Source organism: Rhodnius prolixus, unplaced genomic scaffold (genome assembly GCF_049639745.1).
Source record: "Rhodnius prolixus isolate KJV_2025 unplaced genomic scaffold, Rpr scaffold_4, whole genome shotgun sequence".
NCBI classification, from domain to species: Eukaryota; Metazoa; Arthropoda; class Insecta; order Hemiptera; family Reduviidae; genus Rhodnius; species Rhodnius prolixus.
Window position 1 is genome coordinate 46,882,350 of NW_027411614.1, and position 18,854 is coordinate 46,901,203.

General features: G+C 35.0%; 1 protein-coding gene across 7 annotated transcripts in view; it reads right to left on the minus strand.

The window, feature by feature from the left end:
* Positions 1-18,854, minus strand: part of CadN (neural cadherin) — a 1,042,724-nt gene that overhangs the window by 25,413 nt on the left and 998,457 nt on the right. For 6 of the 7 annotated variants that reach the window (XM_074131811.1, XM_074131807.1, XM_074131808.1 and 3 more), the window contains 2 exons: positions 16,709-16,873; positions 6,095-6,232 (listed from right to left, as the gene is read on the minus strand). In XM_074131811.1, the coding sequence (XP_073987912.1) occupies positions 6,095-6,232; positions 16,709-16,873 (303 nt within the window). Of the gene's footprint in view, positions 1-6,094; positions 6,233-16,332; positions 16,498-16,708; positions 16,874-18,854 lie in introns of all 7 variants that reach the window. The other variant, XM_074131810.1, reaches the window with a different exon arrangement.

Genomic DNA, 18,854 nt, shown 5'->3' on the forward strand with positions numbered 1-18,854 from the left:
ATCGCGCGCGGTGGAGGGGGAAGCGCCGCCATTTTCAGATCAGTATAACTTTTAACTCGGAGAAGCTACGATGTTCGTTTAAGTTTTAATCGTCAGCTGTCGTCACAATCTATCGATTGTATATAAAACATTAGTGTAAAATAGTGATAGTGAATATAATAAGGTGTTAGAATAAAAAAATATTATCAAAAATATATAATTTCGGCCTATACGCGTCGAAAAGCCTAAACCAAATACAAAGATCGTATACGGTTCGAAAGAGCTTCTCAAGAAAAAATCGAATGGTAATAATAAAACACCATATGACCGAGTCAAGCTGTGCCGGGAACGTAAAAGAATGAATGCGGCCGAGCGGATCAACGACGGTGTCAGTACATCTGCAGCTGGGGCGGTTGAAATTATGCAAGTGGATGATGAAATCGTTTCTACATCGACAATGGACTGTATAGGCATAGATTGTGTTCGATCGTCGATTATGAAGACACATTGGGCAGCAGCTAGTGCACCTTTCACTACGACGTTTGCCAACAATCCATTCGGACATAAGTGTGATGTGTGTGATCGTCTATGGTTTCTGCGCTCATTGAAGCTAACAAAAGAAAAACACTTACCGCTGCTTAATAATATATTATTATATTATAAAAAATATAACCCGTTACGTAAACGTATTCACGTACAACACACGGCCGGGTCCATGACACAGCCACAGGTTTTTTTTTTTTTACATTGTTACATCTAAGGCTGATATGTGTCTTCTATCCTATTTATGTGCACACCTACAGATGGCTACTAAGATTCATAATCAGGCAGGATAGAAGATAGAACAACCTTATATTATTATCATAAGCATTATATTGCCAACAAGCCCTGAAGATGTTCTAGTCCCTAGGGTCGACAGCTTGGAAAAATTAAAAAATAATGACAGAAATAGGCATTATTCTTTTCTTCCTATTGGATAAATGAATCTGTCATCAAAAACAAAGAACATTATAATGTTAGAGTTCAACTTATTCCAGAAAATTGAGGATAACTACAAAAAAAGAATAAAAGAAGTACAGACGTTTATTACTATAACTTAAGGCAGCGGGTCCCCAAACGTTTTACACAGGGGGGCCAATTCACTGCCCCTCAAAACGTTGGAGGGCCGGACTATAAAAAAAAACTAAGAACTATTCCCTATGCGCACTGCACATATCTCATTTTAAAGTAAAATAACAAAACGGGAACAAATAGAATATTTAAAATAAAGAACAAGTTAAATTTAAATCACCAAACTGCCCAGTATTTCTGTGGGAACTATGGACCTGCTTTTGGCTAATGAGATGGTCCAACGTCCGATTTAGTTATAGTGCTTTGCCTTTCTTCCTACTTCTGGCTGTTATTTTACACTATTTTCGCGTGCATCCCGCGTCATCGGAAGTAGTACTGTACATGAGGGACGCCGCCACCACAAACCACCAATGAAAGAGATACCCTTCCGGTAGTGTGGCGGGGACCGCATGTGGCCCGCGGGCCGTAGTTTGGGGACCCCTGACTTAAGGTAATGGACTTCACGTCCAACTTAGGCCAAATTAGGTGCCGTGATGACAGAAGCTCTTACTTCACTATTAACAATTTTTTTTCTACAAATTTGACGCCTATTGAGGCGTCAAACTGAGGATCACTTACTAGTCTGCGCTCGTAACTACTACATCAATCTCCTGCACTAGTATGCTTACAAATCACTCAATTCAAAGTAGAAATTATCTCACTAACATCCAGATTTATTGGTGTATATTTGTGTTTGGGGCGGAGGCCATCACGGTAGCAAATTAATGGGCCAAACTTAGGTATCCATGTATGGGAAATCGTATACTGGGAGAATTGGTTAACATTGGAGTACAGTGACAGGGTTGTTGTCCTATCGACGGCCAGGTAGTACGGCCCTATTGGTTCAATATTGGTGGCAGTGGGAGGTAATACATCTCTTTCTCTCTCCGGTACGAGAAATAGAGAGATGCTTCGATTTATGAGGCCGCGTTTGTCTTGCCATATCCACCATATATGGCTGCGATAATCTGCGGACGGACATATTGAATGTAGTTCTCGCGCCAAACTTGCTGTTTTTCTGTTCTCCTCAGTTCTGTTTGTGTGTGTCAACGTGATGCCAAGCAACAGCATCCAATACATTTTGCCATCTATTGGAAATTCGACGTTCTTCTATCCCTTCACCAGAAATTGAACATACCAATTTATTTTTGAACGTTGAAATTAGAGATTTCCGGCTTAAAATAATTCATTTTAAAATGAACAGGACTTTTAATATGTACGCAAAATTACAAATTTTTCAGCAACCGACTGAGAGAAAATGCCATTTCATTTATTTACGTAAATTACGATTTTCTCACCAAAAATTGTTTCAGGAAAATTGTGTCTTAAGAGTTTTCTCCAGATTTTTTCATCTTTGAAATGGATTCACTTTTTCCCACCCACTTTCTGAATTGTGTGAATGAATTCCAGGTACCCTAATCCATAACGAAGGGATCGTCGTATCCTGCTCCGCTATTAAACATTCCACTCTTTCAGCAATCTTGGCTTAGAGACAAACCTCTTGCCGCCCTGATACCCCTCTCGGCCTTTTCTTTCTTTATAACCTGAGGAAGGGATGATCATTTTAATTATAAGTTAAGTATACTTTTAAAGCAATAAAATCTGTCCTAGTTACATCCTGAGATATAGAACAACCCTTTTCGGCCAACTCTCCCTTCACCCCTCCATACCCAATTCATGGCCAAAACATTTCAATATTTGCGTTTTTCTAATATAGAGAAGTTTTCATCTCTTTCCCAAATCTTTCTCACATCTAATTTCTTCTCAAACGGGTGTACGCCATAATCTAGAAACCCAGCTCGAGGTTTTCGTTCATTCCTAAGTTTATTACAGAATTTTGAAGAAAATTTTTTATCTTCAAAAGCTTGTTTTCCATTTTCTTTCGAAAATGGATCGCACACAATTTTTCCTGTTAACTTCATGTGTCGCAGGAATATATTGTGTGATTTCTTCCGGTTTTTTTTCTCTTAAGACCGGAAAATTGGGAAGTAGACACATTATTAAGCAATGTTACTGAAAAGAACAAGTTCTTCCGCCAAAAAGGAAAAGATCTAACCTCGTTCTTAACACCGAAAAAGGAGTGAACATTCAGTCAAACTGAACAGTTTCCAGAACTTTAACAAATATTACATTGAAGCTGAATTTTTAATAAAGTTAATAAGATCAATTTATCTGTAATCGAACTTTTTATTACTTAAAATCAAACATTTATTATATTGCTTGATATAAAAGTTTAAAGCACGTGAGAAATCTAACAAATTCTATTTAACCAATGACCGCCGCCCTCCAATAGCAATAAACAGGAAATTGCTGAAGTTTTGCTAGTAGAATTCATCAAGTATTTAAAGACCCACCAAAGAGCTTTACGAAAGCGCAGGTGAAAATGAATTCTTTAAACTTTCTCATAAGAGAGAGAGAGAGAGAGAAAGAAAGAGAGAAGGAGCTTTCAGGAGATTTAAAATGAGAAAGGAAATCTGGCAAAGATGAAGCATCACAATACTTTAGTAAAACTTAGTAATTACAACTTAGATCTTATAACGGGGAATTGTATTGTGGTTCAGTTTTCACTCACACCCTATTGCTCACTCTATCTCCAGCGTTCTTTCTCCCCCTCTCTCCTCCACACCCACCCACCACCCTTTAAAACTGAAAGACCATAGAGAGGAGGGTTTTTTTTGGGGGGGGGGTCTCTTGGGTATAACTTAGATCTCCAAAAACTGGCCTCTCAAGATTTCACTTTTGATAAACCAATTTTGAAAGTGCTTTTATCCCGAACAAAGAGAAAAACACTAGCAGGCTTTCTTTTGGAAATCATCTTCATTTCTGCCAAGGTCCCCCGCGCGCGCGCGCGCGCGTTATTCTTGGTAGTCCCTATCTATTTGTTAGCGGAGGAAAACTGAAGGTAGAACGAGGAAGGAAGTGGGCCAGAGTATTGAAAATTAAATATGGAAAACTCTTTGTTTTCCCCCATTGTTTTTCCTGTTTTTCGGGTAGCCCCATTCCCCCCCCCCACAACTTGGGCAACAGTATACTAACTTCAGTAAAATTTATTTCTAATGAATTTAAAATCATCTTTGACAGTGCTTTTGCGGAAAAATCTTCTTTTATACTGTGTTATTGTTTCTTTGTTTTTCTTTTCTTTTTTCTAGGATCAGTGAGGGTGGGGGTATTGCGATCAGGTTAAGGTTTCCATATTAAATTTCACCGGAAGTATAATAAGAAAAATCCTGGATAATTTAATTGGGTAATCCCACATGGACCCTTTATCATTGGGTCTATTAGGCGTCTCCTCATACTCAAAAAAAGGCTCAAGAAATTTTTTTAAAAACTTTTTCAGTTCTTGAGCAGAAATAAGTCAGTGTACGTTTGATTTAAATTCTCACTTTAGTGTGTAAAAAATTATTAAACTACATAGTGATAGAATGACGGAAATACCTTTCGAATATTTGGAGTTAGTAGGAAAATGCATAAGTTTAGAACATTCGCTAATTGTAGTATAAGATAGACACGTGAGTATTTTACTCCAGATCTTTTCTATTCGGCCCTCAACGAACAACAGTCTTCCATGAATGAGTAATGAAGCAACATTTACTTGATTCAAAACTGAGTCCGCCCCTCCAAAAACAAAATTATTGAAGGTTCCCTTTAAAAGGTATCTCAAAAACTAAAATCGAAGAAATTTCAAACTAGATTTTCCCAACTATGGTTAGGGTTGGATGCAGTCATGCTTTCCACGCACTACTTCATTATTAGTAAAAGAAGTTGTTTTTTCTTTTTTATTCAGTTGGGGTTTCCAGATATCTTTAGGGAAACCTGTTAGGAAGTCTGTGGGTATCCATCCAGCACTGAGCGATCCCATAAGATCTTGATAGTGGCCAAGATCTTACGGGGGGGGGGGAAATTCCTTCATCCAAAGCCCAAGAAACCTTTTCTTTTTTCTTCTGGCAAAGTTACGTTACTGGGGATCACCATGCAACGTAGGTCCACCCTCTGTGTGGTTGATGGTGGAGTCTGCAAGTGTCTACAGTAGGATCAGAAAATGATCTCATTCCCAAAGTTTGGACCCAGCCTCTCTGCAGCTCTCTCAAATTGGGAAGAAGCAATTTTTTTCTATACTTCTGAATTGAATTGTAAATGCTATTTTGCATCTTGTAACCTCCGTAACTCGTGTGGAAAACACTGGACTTTGTAACAAGATGAAGCTTCTCCTCCTAGAACTACAAAATGAGGCTGCCCAATAGGATCTAATCTAACCTTCTATTGACTTCAATTCGTAGAATCAGTGAACCGACAGTGGGATTTGAATGAAGCAATTTTTTTTTTCCCAGTTTTATCAGGATGCTGCGGGAGATCAGCCGATAAGTTATTAAATGTTCTTCAATAAAAGGCAGAGCAAAGAAATCTCTGGAAGTAAGAGAGAGACAGAACAACTTTTTACACTTAGTAAAAAGGAATTAACAGGAAGATATATTACATTTTGGTGGAGGGAAACACACCCATCCATCTCTTGACTGTTCCGCTGATGTCCTCATCTTTTATCTTTTCAGATCTATTCATCATCCCTTCCACGTCCCTTATAGGTATAAAAGATAACTAGTTTTTCCAATTTTTATGATTTTCTTTTACGTATTCACTTTTCTTTTTTACAAGGAAAATTCCCGTGACGATCCTGTTCATGAATTAAACTATGAAAATGGGAAAAATTCATAATTCCACTATTATTCTTGTCATTCTTTTCATTGGCACAATTCATTTTGCAACTTTTCCGGATTAGAAAATTTAATTTCCGTTTAGCGTTTTTACGACGGAAACTCCCCCCCCAAAAAAAGCGCCGACGTTTTTTTGGCGTCACTTAACAAAATATTTAACTCCAAATAAATGACCTAAGATTTTAGATCCACACAACAGGTTCCATTTGTGAGATATCATTTTATAGCATTATAAAAAATTATTGTGGCAGAGGAAAAAAAAAAATACATTTAAATTACATTGCTAAAGTTCATACCTTTAATACAAATATTTCTCCAGTAGTTCGATTTATATCAAATTTACTATTTGCTGGGTTGTCTGGATCGATACCTTGGCCAGTCAAGAAATAGACAATATTTTGTGGTCTGTCCTTATCACCATCGGTGGCTGTCACCTATAAAAATGAATTAAATTTAAAATTGAGGTTAGAAAAAAATTAAATCTATCGATTACAATTACAAGAATCAATTTAATCCAACCAATCGATTTAATAATCTCATTCATTGATTGGTCTAAACGTTTTTGTTTATCATAGCTAAAGTTAATAAATTAGAAAAAGCAAAAAATATAAGTTCAATAATTTTATCTTGGTAAAGAAAATTCTTAAAATTAAGTGATAAAATAATTTAATTGAGATAAATCTAAACTGATCTAAATTTTGTGTCAATAAAATGGGCACCGCTTAAGGTTCTTTGAGGCATCATTTCTTTATTTTATTTTAGAGTTGAATATAGAAGTGCTTTGGGAATGAACAAAATTATTGCTGTGAGTGAAAAGTCAATCAATTAGTCAACAAATCTAAAAAAAAATGAGTTCAATAAGCAGTCATGTTAACCCCTGCGTTGCTCCAAATGAGTCAAATCCAATATGGCGTGATAGATCAATTATTGTCCTTTGTTTTTCTTTTGAACATCTTTCTGTTAATTGGCCTCGTTTTGCTGCGAGCTTTCGAGCACCATTTCTAGAATATTTGTGCTTAAGAGACTTTAAATCTTAAACGAGGCTCTTCCTGGCCTTTTACTTTAATAAGGCCTAGAAGACTGCCTTAGAAGGGAGTGTATTAGCCACTTTTTTTTTTTTTTTTAGGAATATTAGGCGTCTCTGCGGGTATCCCAGCGTAACAACCACAAATCAGAGGATTTAATAAGGAAATTCTCAAACATTCGTAACAACTTAAAACAATGTTCATAACAATGGCAGTCGATGTGTACAATTATTTGGGTTTAGCAATCTCACAACAAAATAAGTCTTGCTTAACGAAATCCATACGTTATGCTACTAACCAAAGGATGGTTAGTACTAAAGGAGTTACTATGGCGAGTAACAGAGTATCCGAGGCATGGAAAGCCATTTTAAGATATAATGGACTTTCATGGCAAGGAAGTGAACATCTTGCATATAGAAGGATATACCTTCCCTGGGAGTGGAGGGGTACCAGTGAGTGGATACCCCAATCTGACGGCTCCCTTTAGGGCTTTCCCAGAGAGCCTGGGTAGATATTAGTTTTTTTAAACTGTATCCTCCCTTTGGGCTTTAAATGAAGGGGGAATTTATCACTCTAATTTTATGGTTTTGACGCTCCCTTGAGAAGCTTGAACTTACTTCCTTCAAAATACCCAAACATTTACCAAAAATCTGGATAAAACCAAGGAGAACTGAATTTGGCGCCATCTTTTGCTGAAAGTACCCTAAAAGCTTTGGGAGAGACGCCCGTCATGTGTTCTGGGCAATTATTATTATTATTATTATTATTCTTGAGGGGGTATACTGTGAAACTATTGTGCGGCTTTCCTGGATGACTAAGTAAATTAAATAAAGTAAAGTAAAGTGCCTATTTTTTCAGGCGGGGCTTAACGCCCAACTACTAAATTAGGTGTCGGGGACGGAGGCGACTAGCAAAAATACTTAACTATAAATTTCTCATATTAACCATTAAATAAAATCCAAGGCATCTAGACCGGGAATCGAACCCACTAAACCAACAATACATCTTAGCATTGCGGGTCTAGTCTATAACCTCCTAACAAACATACTTTACTGTAAATTTCTTTTATTAACCATTAAATAAAATCCAAGGCCTAAGAACGGGGATCGAACCTACTAACCAACAATACATCTTAGCATTGCGGGTCTAGCCTATAACCGCCTAACAAACATACTTTACTATTTTCTTTTATTAACCATTAAATAAAATGCAAGGCCTAAGACTGGGGAATCGAACCCACTAAACCAACAATACTCGTACATCTTAGCTTTACAGGTCTCCCTTCTTGAAAGGTTATCCAAAATGCTCTTCTTACGTGTTTCCCAAAAGGACCGTGTGACTGCAGGATTTGTAATTTCGTTCATCTTCTTTTCAGGCTGAACTTCTCGCCTTATATCTAAGTTCTCGATGTAAAAAAAAAAAGCCCTTCATCCTTGTTATACAGAACTTAAGTTAGAACCTTAAGCGGTACCTGTACGTTTATTTAATTTTTTTTTTTTTAAAAGCCTTAAGTGATCTATTCAAATATAAAGTTTAAAATCTTAATTCTAATGTAAGCCATATTGAACATTTAGCTGTGAATTTCTACTAGTAATACTTACGTTGTACATAAGTTTACCATAAAATACAAATATGAAATTTTGTAATGAAACTTTTGTTACATTAAAGCAACGCTAGGAAATTTAGGCAGATTCATTTTTAATTCGTGCATTAAAAAAAAATAAAATAAAGAAAAATACTAAATTAATATTTTGTTTAATTAAGTCATTAGATAAATTAAAAAAAATTAAAACGGTCCATATCGCAGCGACCCTAATCTAGGTTAAAAAAAATAAATAATAATTTAAAAACAGGAGCCATGCTCTGAATTTTAATTGACGTAAACTAACGATCCGTCATGCTGGGTGTTATATAACTTTTTTCCCTTTTTTTCTTTTTTCCTGGATTTCGTAATTAAGAAAACAAAAAAAAAGGGAATTTTTAATTTTTCACAAGTTAAGGGTGTGTGCATTAATTAATAAAGATAAATGAAAAAGTAAAAAACAAATATATTCTAGGCTAGCAAGGTGATATTTTTTTTTGGTTAATTAATTTGCACCAATGAGCTGTAATATAATTAACATAATCGTGCGAAAAAAAAAGAAGAAGTACTTACTAAATATTAAAGCAGATCAATTTATATATATTTATATATAATATCCCTCACCACAGGTTAAAGACACAAGGTAGCTTCTTCTAAGATTTAGTTATTTTTTTTTGGGATTTCTTTGTTTTACTTTGTTTGCTTTAAATATATAAAAAAAAGAATGTCTGTAAATAGGCGATTGGATAAGGCGATGGGATTAGAGAAAAAAAACAAGAAAAACGGACAAAAGACATTATGGGTTAACCAATTCTACTTTCTTCCAAAGGAATTATTTTGAACAGAGAAAAAAATGTTAACTACGAGTAATTAAATAAGTAACAATAACATGTATATAAAGAAAAGCAGTATTTCAGATTAAAACAAAAATGAATAAGTAACTCTCACAAAAGAAAGCACATATTTCCCCCCAAAAAAATCAATTAATAAATAAAAATGAAAACTATCAGGGGGTCCCAAACTTTTTTTGATCATGGACCCCCCCTATATAATTTTTTCGAAATCTCCATCGACCCCCATGATAAAAGTAATTTTCAGTTAATTAAAAATAAAACTATCTATTAGGTACTCTGTCTTTGTCACATTTATTTTTGTGATTTTAAACATTTATTGTAAGAACAGTTTTTATGAAAAATATCTTAATGTTTAAATTTAAATACCTTAATAATTATTAAATAATAGGTAATTATAAGTAAGTAAAGTAACTACAATATTGCTTCTTAATTAATGAGATGGGTGTGCCTGGTGTTTCTTTGCAAGGTTCCGCCTATATTGGGTTCGAAATTGTTTTTTCCTTCAACCCCCTACTTTTGTTAAATAGACCCTTGGGGGTCTTATATAAAAACCCACTTTGGCCGACCTCTGATCTAGACAGAGAAGTTGGTAATTTAGAAGTATATTAAAATATTTTAAAAATGGTTCTTTTTATATATTTGAACGAATTTAAGAGAACCTCAATTAAATACGTGACGAGAGATTTAAACGAATTTTAAGTATCTCAATTAAATACGTGAATTTAAGTTGCACTCCAAAATACGAAGTAAGGTATAATCAACCCAGGATTAGTACAAAATTACTAAAGCAGGTGGCTCCTTAATCTATTCATCCCTTCGGTAAACTAAGAAGACATATTGGGTTGCGGTATTAGTGAAATTAGGGAAATTAGATGGAGGCGACTAGCAAACACACTTTACTTTAAATTTCTCATATTAACCATTAAATAAAATCCTAAGGCCAAAGACCGGGAATCGAACCCACTAAACCAACAATACATTTTAGCTTGACGGGTATAGCCTATAACCGCCTAACGAACACACTTTACTATAAATTTCTCATATTAACCATTAAATAAAATCCAAGACCTAGACAGCAGGAATCGAACCCATTGAACCAACAATACATCTTAGCATTGCGGGTCTAGCCTATAACCGCTCGGATACCGTTGAGCCCTATCTAGTCCAATGGTACCTATGAGTAATATTGTCTACCTTGAACCGAGGCGATGACCATAAAAACCCAATGGATGCAGCTCTGCAGGATTTTCAGGCCAGTTGTGATTCTCAACGGCAAACTCCAAAAGTGCCCGGGAACTATCCTGAACTATCGGATCATTTCACCAAGGGGACAAAGATGGGACTAATCTCTCTAAAGATAATATAGTTAAACTGGTCTGATCGCTTGTTTGATCTAGTTTGGCTGTACATTATACTTTACCATCAGATGATAATATTACAAAACAAACTCAGGCACATTATTGGTTTAATTCAAATTAAAAGGAATATCTAGTTGTAGGATGAGGTGCGCAGTTCAGGTCTAAAAATGTTATTTAAATTGAAATAGTTGGTCTATTAATTAAAACGTTACGAGTTTTATAGAATTAATTCGACAGTTAGAGGTGTTTTTAATTTACACTTATTTATTTGTGAATGAATTTTGTTACGGGTTTAAATTAATTCAAAACACAGGAATACTCCTTGATTTTTCATTATTTATCAAAAGTATCGCTCAAAGTGAAAGTTTTTTTTCAAGTATTGCACAAACAACCGGGAAAAATAAAAAATTTTCAAAGAAAAACAACTAACATTGATGTAAATTTTTAACCGAAATATACAGCATCGCTTTTGATCTCCGCTACAAAACAAAAATAACAAAACGCTATATTTGTTTTCCTTTGTTAGAAAAAACTTTGAATATAAGATAACATGTAAAAAAGGAAAATTGTAAATTGTAGGGAAAAACGTGAAACCGTACGCAGAAATAGAAAATTGTTTGTTTCTTTTCTTTTCTTTCTATTCCCTTAGTTTACTGTATTTTTCAAAAATTTTAAGGGAAATAACAACACAGGAACAATAGAAACCGTTTCATATCTTCGTCGTTTCTATAGTATGATATTACTTTTTTTTTTTAGCTTATTTCTGCAAGATATCTAACCCATATTTGAAACTAGATAAGATTTCCTTTACACCTGGCTGCAAAAACTTAGATATGAGCATTACTTTTATTTTTGCAGCATCCGGAGGAAGATTGAGGCTGTTTGGAGAATAACTTATGCTTCAAAATGGTATCAATTTTTAGAAAATTTATCTGCCTTCCTAACCGTGTCCATCAGAATCGAATTCGGACTAAAACTTTCTGAGTAATAACATTTTTATTGGAAAAAAGTAATGATTTTAGGAAAAAAAATTTAAAGTGACGTCACTCAAGAACAGCGGAAAATATAAAGTTGGCCAATACGTCATTGAACTCCACTTTACAATACGTCATATACCACACACAGTAGTCCCACAGGCAATACTTACTGGTTCACCCGGTATATAAACCAGAGGCGTTATTGAATACCAAAGGAATAGCCTAAACAAATTGGCCCAACATTTTTCTGACAAACATAATTTATATTGTAATTTCGCATTATAAAGAACAAGGTTTAACAAGAAATTCGAAATGAACAAATGATTATACGTGTTCGCAGAGAAATTATATATACCCATCATGATTTTTTAGTATGAGCCTCTCTAAAATGAAATGGGCTATGCTGATCACATTCATTAGTATGCAAAATTGCAGCATTCCCCCACATCAGGCACATTAAATTCCTCTCTTGCAGCATTGGCTGCAATATCGTACAGTAGATATCGAATAATTTACTATCATTGGTCAGTCTGTGCTAGATACTAGTGGGTAGATAAATTTATTTTGCTAGCCAATCTATCTGATTTCATAAAGGAAGTAACCCTCTTTTGTTATTTGTAAAATAATGTATTTAGATGGCTGTGTATCGATGAATTTCCGGTATACACCAGAAAGAATGAGGGAACACCTGTAATTGTTTTTTTTGGGGGGAAAATGTGTTGAGAATAACTACTTCTAAGATAGCTCAGCATGGAGAGATCACACGTCACATCTCACACGTCACAGACGCAGTGCTACGTGAGCTATGCAAACTTTGACTTGCTATAAACAATCAGTTAAGTCCCACAACAGAGTAGCTTTAGCCATAATAAGGGATCTAAAGTAATGAAATCAACGTCTTAGTCTTCTAAGATCAACAAGGATTTGGGCAATATCATCAGAATCCCGTAGGTAGCAGTGGACTAGCCACTCCTTCAGGGAATTTGAAGTTGCTGAGGGTATCCCAGCCTTACAACACAAAGAACGCTCAATAATGGCACCATCAGCAAGCACACAGTGCACATACCAGGGTCTGTAGAATTTAGGGTACCCAATGTTGTTATTAAAGATAGAGGAATAGAGGATAGAGGAATAGAGGATAGAGGAATAGAGGATAGAGGAATAGAGGATAGAGGAATAGAGGAATAGAGGATAGAGGAATAGAGGATAGAGGAATAGAGGAATAGAGGATAGAGGAATAGAGGATAGAGGAATAGAGGATAGAGGAATAGAGGATAGAGGAATAGAGGATAGAGGAATAGAGGATAGAGGAATAGAGGATAGAGGAATAGAGGATAGAGGATAGAGGAATAGAGGATAGAGGAATAGAGGATAGAGGATAGAGGAATAGAGGATAGAGGATAGAGGAGTTAACAAAACGGAGATTGTGGTCATCATATTTGAACTCCCAGATTAATTACAGAAGGCTTTAGGTTTAGCACAGAATTCAGTCCTTCGCCGAAGTAGTAGAAGCTCTAGTAAGCCCAAGCTATCCTGGACGACAAGTATGCTTAATGTATGGCAAATGAGAAATTAACAAAGGAAATCGAATAGGTTTCTTTACGAGAGACCTAAAGTTTTTGACGAGATCAAGTTCCTATAAATCCTGGGTTCCGGGTAGTACACAACTTCCGGGTCCTTTTGATAAATCCAGGATACTGAAGTTTGACTTTCAACATCTTAGCACTACCGCTTATCTGGAATGGTAACCCTCAGGAGGTATTTGCCATCCATTCTTTTATAAGGAGAATCATTTGAGACGAGGTAAATAGTGGCAAATCTGGTTTAAAAACCCAGCTTATTCTACCATACTTTTTTTTTTTTTTTGTTATAGCCCTTACACTTAATTTAGGTCTCAAAAATTGACCAGTTTTGGAACCCAATAATGACTTTCCATTGTTCACTAATTGAAGTTGAATGTGGCAATTCCGATCTGAAAAAGCCTACACAGAATGGGGCAATATGGACATACGATTCGAAAGATTTTTTTTTAATTTCAATAAGAAAAGTTTTTCTTAAAAAAAAGTGGATCACCAAGCTCAAACAATAAATGAATGCCAACTAACAATTCTAGCCGGCAATGGGAGGATCGATTCTAAAGGAAGGAAGAGAGGAGAGAGAGCCTAATCGATTTCTTCAGTCAACCGAAATTCCTACATCATGTGGTAGGTGCCCAGTGAAAACAAAACATCTTCTGGAATTTATCCTTTTACAGCCTCTTAGTACATTCCTGCCGGAATTTGTTCGGTCACATTACTGCTCAGGAACTCAGTGCTTTGTACGTGAACCACATTCTATGCACAGATGACAAACTGTACACAATTTTCCGGTAGCTTTTCCTACATAGATCACTCTTCCTTTGTTTCACACTCTGAATTAATTAATACAAACAGAATTTTCCTTAAAATAATGAAATTAATTTGAACTCTTAAATATTAACAAACGGTAAATTAAGCACTACGGAATATCAAGGACTCCTAGATCCTAGAAAGTGGTGTGCTAGTATTGGCAGACCGATTTTGGTGGACGTAAACATAATCTACGTAAACAAAGCGAAGATTGTGGTCACCATATTTGAAGCCACAGAATGGTAATATGGTAACAAAATCCCAGATTAATTATAGAAGGCTTTAGCTTTAGCACAGAATTCAGTCCTTTGCCGAAGTAGAAAGCTCTAGTAAGCTCAAAGCTATCCTGAACAAAACAAGCATGCGTAATTTTTGACAAATGAGAAATTTACAAACAAATCGAACAGGTTTCTAATAAATCTTTACGAAAGTTCTAAAGTTTTTGACGAGATCAAGTTCTCCTATAAATCCTGGGTTAACAACAATTTCGAGGCCTTTTTTTTGATAAATCCAGGATACTGTCGTTTTTAAGTCTTGTCTAAGCACCGGCTAGTACAGACTTTGATAACTGTAGCTGCTTTGTTTCGACTGGAAATGAATGAAGTTCCCTATTAAATGAGTAATCCCCCTCTGTTAACATAAATTGAGACAGGTTTGTAGTTATTTTTGTTTGTTTAGTTATTATTTTATATCCCATAATTTTAGTATTCCTGGTACCAAAGCTATATCTACTATTATGTCGTCACAGATTTGTATTTTCCCATTTTTATCTCCTTTTTTGTTCTGCTTAGAAAGTAACTATATATTTTTATTTATTTACGAGTATTATTCTGAAGATAGGATGGCTGCGTTAATCTATTTGTAATATATTATTATAAATAAATATATCAATCTTAACATATCTAATTATATTATTCGACAATCATGCATTGATTTAGATTTTTCTTGTCTTTTATAGTATTACTTTTATTTTTGGTTAACTTTTATTAACAGTTATTTAATGATTATTTATTGCATTAAAATTATTTGGTAAATTTTTTTATATATTACGTTTATATATTTTTTTAGGCAGACTTTACATCCAACTATTAGGTGGCGTGGACGGAGGCGATTAGCAAACATACTTTACTGTAAATTTCTTTTATTAACCATTAAATACAATCCAAGGGCTAGACTAGTACCGCAATACATCTTAGCTTTGCGGGTCTAGCCTATAACCGCCTAACAAACATACTTTACTATAAAGTTCTCATATTAACCATTAAATAAAATCCAAGGCCTAGACTAGTACCGCAATACATCTTAGCTTTGCGGGTCTAGCCTATCACCGCCTAACAAACATACTTTACTATTAAAGTTCTCATATTTACTATTAAAGGTATAGACAGGGAATATAGACTAGTACCGCAATACATCTTCGCATTGCGGGTCTAGTCTCTTAACCGGTCGGCTATCGTGGCGTCTTTCTTATATTTTATGTATATTGAACAGGTTATTATTTAGTTAAATATTCTATACTATGCCCTAACTCTTGTTATGAGTTGTATCACTCAAAAACAATAAAATTTTGAATTGATTTGATTGGGAATGAAACAGCGTATCAATTCCCTCTACTTCTGCAAGAGAATATGAATATATAGGCTTCGTGACCGTAAATTCTTAAACTAGGGATTCAAGATTGGCGAGGAATCGGTCAAATAAAAAAACAACTCGTCTTTTTTGCCAATGTTTCGACAAATATATTGCCTTCTTCAGGGATTCTTTATAATTATAAAGAATCTATTGTATTTTACTTTTTCTTTTTTTTTTTATTTCATTTTATTTTTATATTACTGATTCTCTAAATTGTTTGTATTTTGTATTTGTAATACCCAGGCCCTGAAGAGGACAATATAAATATGTGTTGAAACGTTGGCAAAAAGACGAGTTGTTTTTTATTTGACCGATTCCTCGCCAATCTTGAATCCTTATTTCAAAGAGAATGAGGTTTCTGGGTATTGGAAAATAAAATTTACCCTCGTCTACAAAGCTGTACAGTGGCATTAGATTCGTGTACCAGCTCCGAGCCAAATTCTAAGCTGAAGAATCAAGCTAATAAAGAGCCGTTTATACGATCTATACATTCTATTATGGATTACAAAATTAATTAAGAGAGTTTCGAGTATAAAGATTCTGTAAAAAAAAAATTTTTTTGTCTTTGAAAAATAAGGAAACAAAAAATGGACAAATTTTAGGGGGAAAATTGAAAAAGAAAATATGAACGAAGGGACTATTTTTTTAAGAAAAATTTTGTGAAGGTTTTTTTTTAAAGGATTTTGTAATATGTCCGGGGGACACTCTATGTGTATTACCTGTAACAGGTGGGCGGGATGCGGTCCTGGCATCTCTTCTTCCATGTCCGCCTGGTAAAGTGGTGAATTGAACGCTGGTGGATTATCATTTACATCGTTAATGTGGATCACAACGGTTGTGAAATTTTCATTCAGGCTGTCCGATGCGACCAGATTCAGTTCGTACTAATTATAAAACAGTACAGGTAAAAACAAACAACTGATATTGAAAGTAAATTAAAAAGAACAGAAAGAACAGAAAGAACGGAACATTAAATAAAAAAAAAAAAAGTGCATAGCGCATGCAAAAATTTCTGTTCTTGGTGAAGGGGGCGAGCAGGCCAGAGCGGGAGAGTAGTTGCATGCGAATTTCCGTTGTTGGACGGAACTGCCAGACCTGTAGCACTCTTTTCGGCAAATTACGATCATCCTCTTCGGTGATCTGGGTACGATATGTAGGTCTCTCGAACACTGGCGGGTTGTCGTTCACATCTTTTACATGGATCACCACTGTAGTGTAGTTCTCTTTGAGATTGTCAGAGGCTGCTAGTCGTAGCTCGTACTATATGTATATATATAGTTAGAAGTAATAGTTGTTCCACTTTAATCAACTCTATTAAGTATTAGAAATAATTAGATAAAACTACTGTAAATTTCATTCCAATGAGAAAGGATTTCTTGGGAAAACTTACGATTTAGTCCCACAATTTTTGTGATGACAATATTTTAATCATCAAAAAATTGTGGGACTAAGCAGGCTAACAGGATCAGATAACAAACATCAACACAGGTAACACTTGTATCGCCCAAATCTGTGTCTTAGTGCAAGACGCATGCTTCGTATGTTTGTGACGATTTTGTAAGGTGCTTCTGCTGGGGGCATACCTGCGCAGAAAACTCACGGCTATACCTAGAATTGGCCACCTTAAAACCCCCACCAAGAGACACAACAATCCTACCAGCCTCTGCAGCTGAATCTATGGCCTTCTCATGCCTTTTCAAGTTCCAAGAGATATCAACACTGTGGGTCCTTGTCCCCCCAACCCAGAAAGTGACTGGAAGAAACATCTTAACACTGGTCTTGATTGAGACCACTTGGATACTTGGATACTCTGGAGCTAGTAAAAAAAAATGGGAAGATTTCCTGCTGTTGGAACTACCCAATTATTATTGAGCCTATTGGTCTAATTCAGCTGCAGTGCCTATGAAGTGCAGGGATTCTCACCGTATTCTAATCTACAGTATAAGACAGGTAACTGGTACTTTAAATTATCCAAACATTCGACATGAGTTCGGACCAAGCTATGTACTTAAGATTTGTCACGAGACAAAACGTTTTTTTCTTTAATTTTAAAATATAAATTTTTAGGTTGACAGTTTTCAATGTTGCAGCTTCTATTTACTGCATCTTGCTGAGCAGAAAACTAACTTAAACAATTAGAAGAAAAAAAATTAATAATTAACATAAAGATCTACAGAAAATAATTCAATTTTATGTTGCCAATGTCTTGTGCGACACTGCCATATTTGTTTAGTACAGCAAAGGAATATGGAGTAACCGTTATGAATTCTCCATTCCCAGACTGTTTTAGGCCTCATACACGTTCTTCCTAGGAACATTACGGCAAGGCAATATCCTATTGGGAATTGTAATAATATCCTTTATCCCTAGTGGTTGTCGCGTACCCACAAAACATATATATATATATCGCATTTTGAATTGGCATCCAATCCCCGGACACGTAACAACATTCAATTCTAATAAAAAGTTCAATATTTTATTTATTTATTTATTTACTTTATTTACTTTAGGTATATACAAGGAACGGAAACAAAATTGGAACGCATTAGGACTTAGGAGAGACATGATCACAAATAGGGTGCGCTGTAGTCTTTGATTCAGAGACATCATCTACTTAATTTGAAACATAGTTTACAATTAACATATCAAACAAAATTTAAAGTGCTGCAATTAGAAAGCTGAAAACATTCAGATCATTAGTTAAATAAGAAGAAAAATACAAAAAGACTCAGATTAAAATCAACCCCAGCTTCTAAAGTGACAGATTCAATTTCCAAAAAAATGATTTTTCCGGAGGCGAAAAAAATGTTTTCGAATTTTTTTTTTTAAAACAAGATCATCTTATGAATGTTAAGTTCATGATTATGTGATTCGATGTAAATGAGGTATCTGTGAGTTAAAAGCTGGAGTGATTTTTTTACAAAGAATTACGAATACAAAAACTGAATACTTGATGAACATAAATAATGATTAGGTAGGTCATTTAATCAGTAAAGAGACATAACATGCCCAAAGGCCTTTCATTAACCCATTAACTGCCAAATTTTTTTAATGTATTTTTTTTGCTCTATCATGTTTAGTTTGAGTCAAAATTGTCATTCATAAGTGAAATTAATGAAATAATGCATTATATAAAAAAAATAAAAGTTTTTTTAAAAAAAGTCCCATTTGGGGATCGTGGCAGATTGGATGTTCAAAACTGAGTACTAGTTGTTACGTCTTATTGAAACATGTATTTATT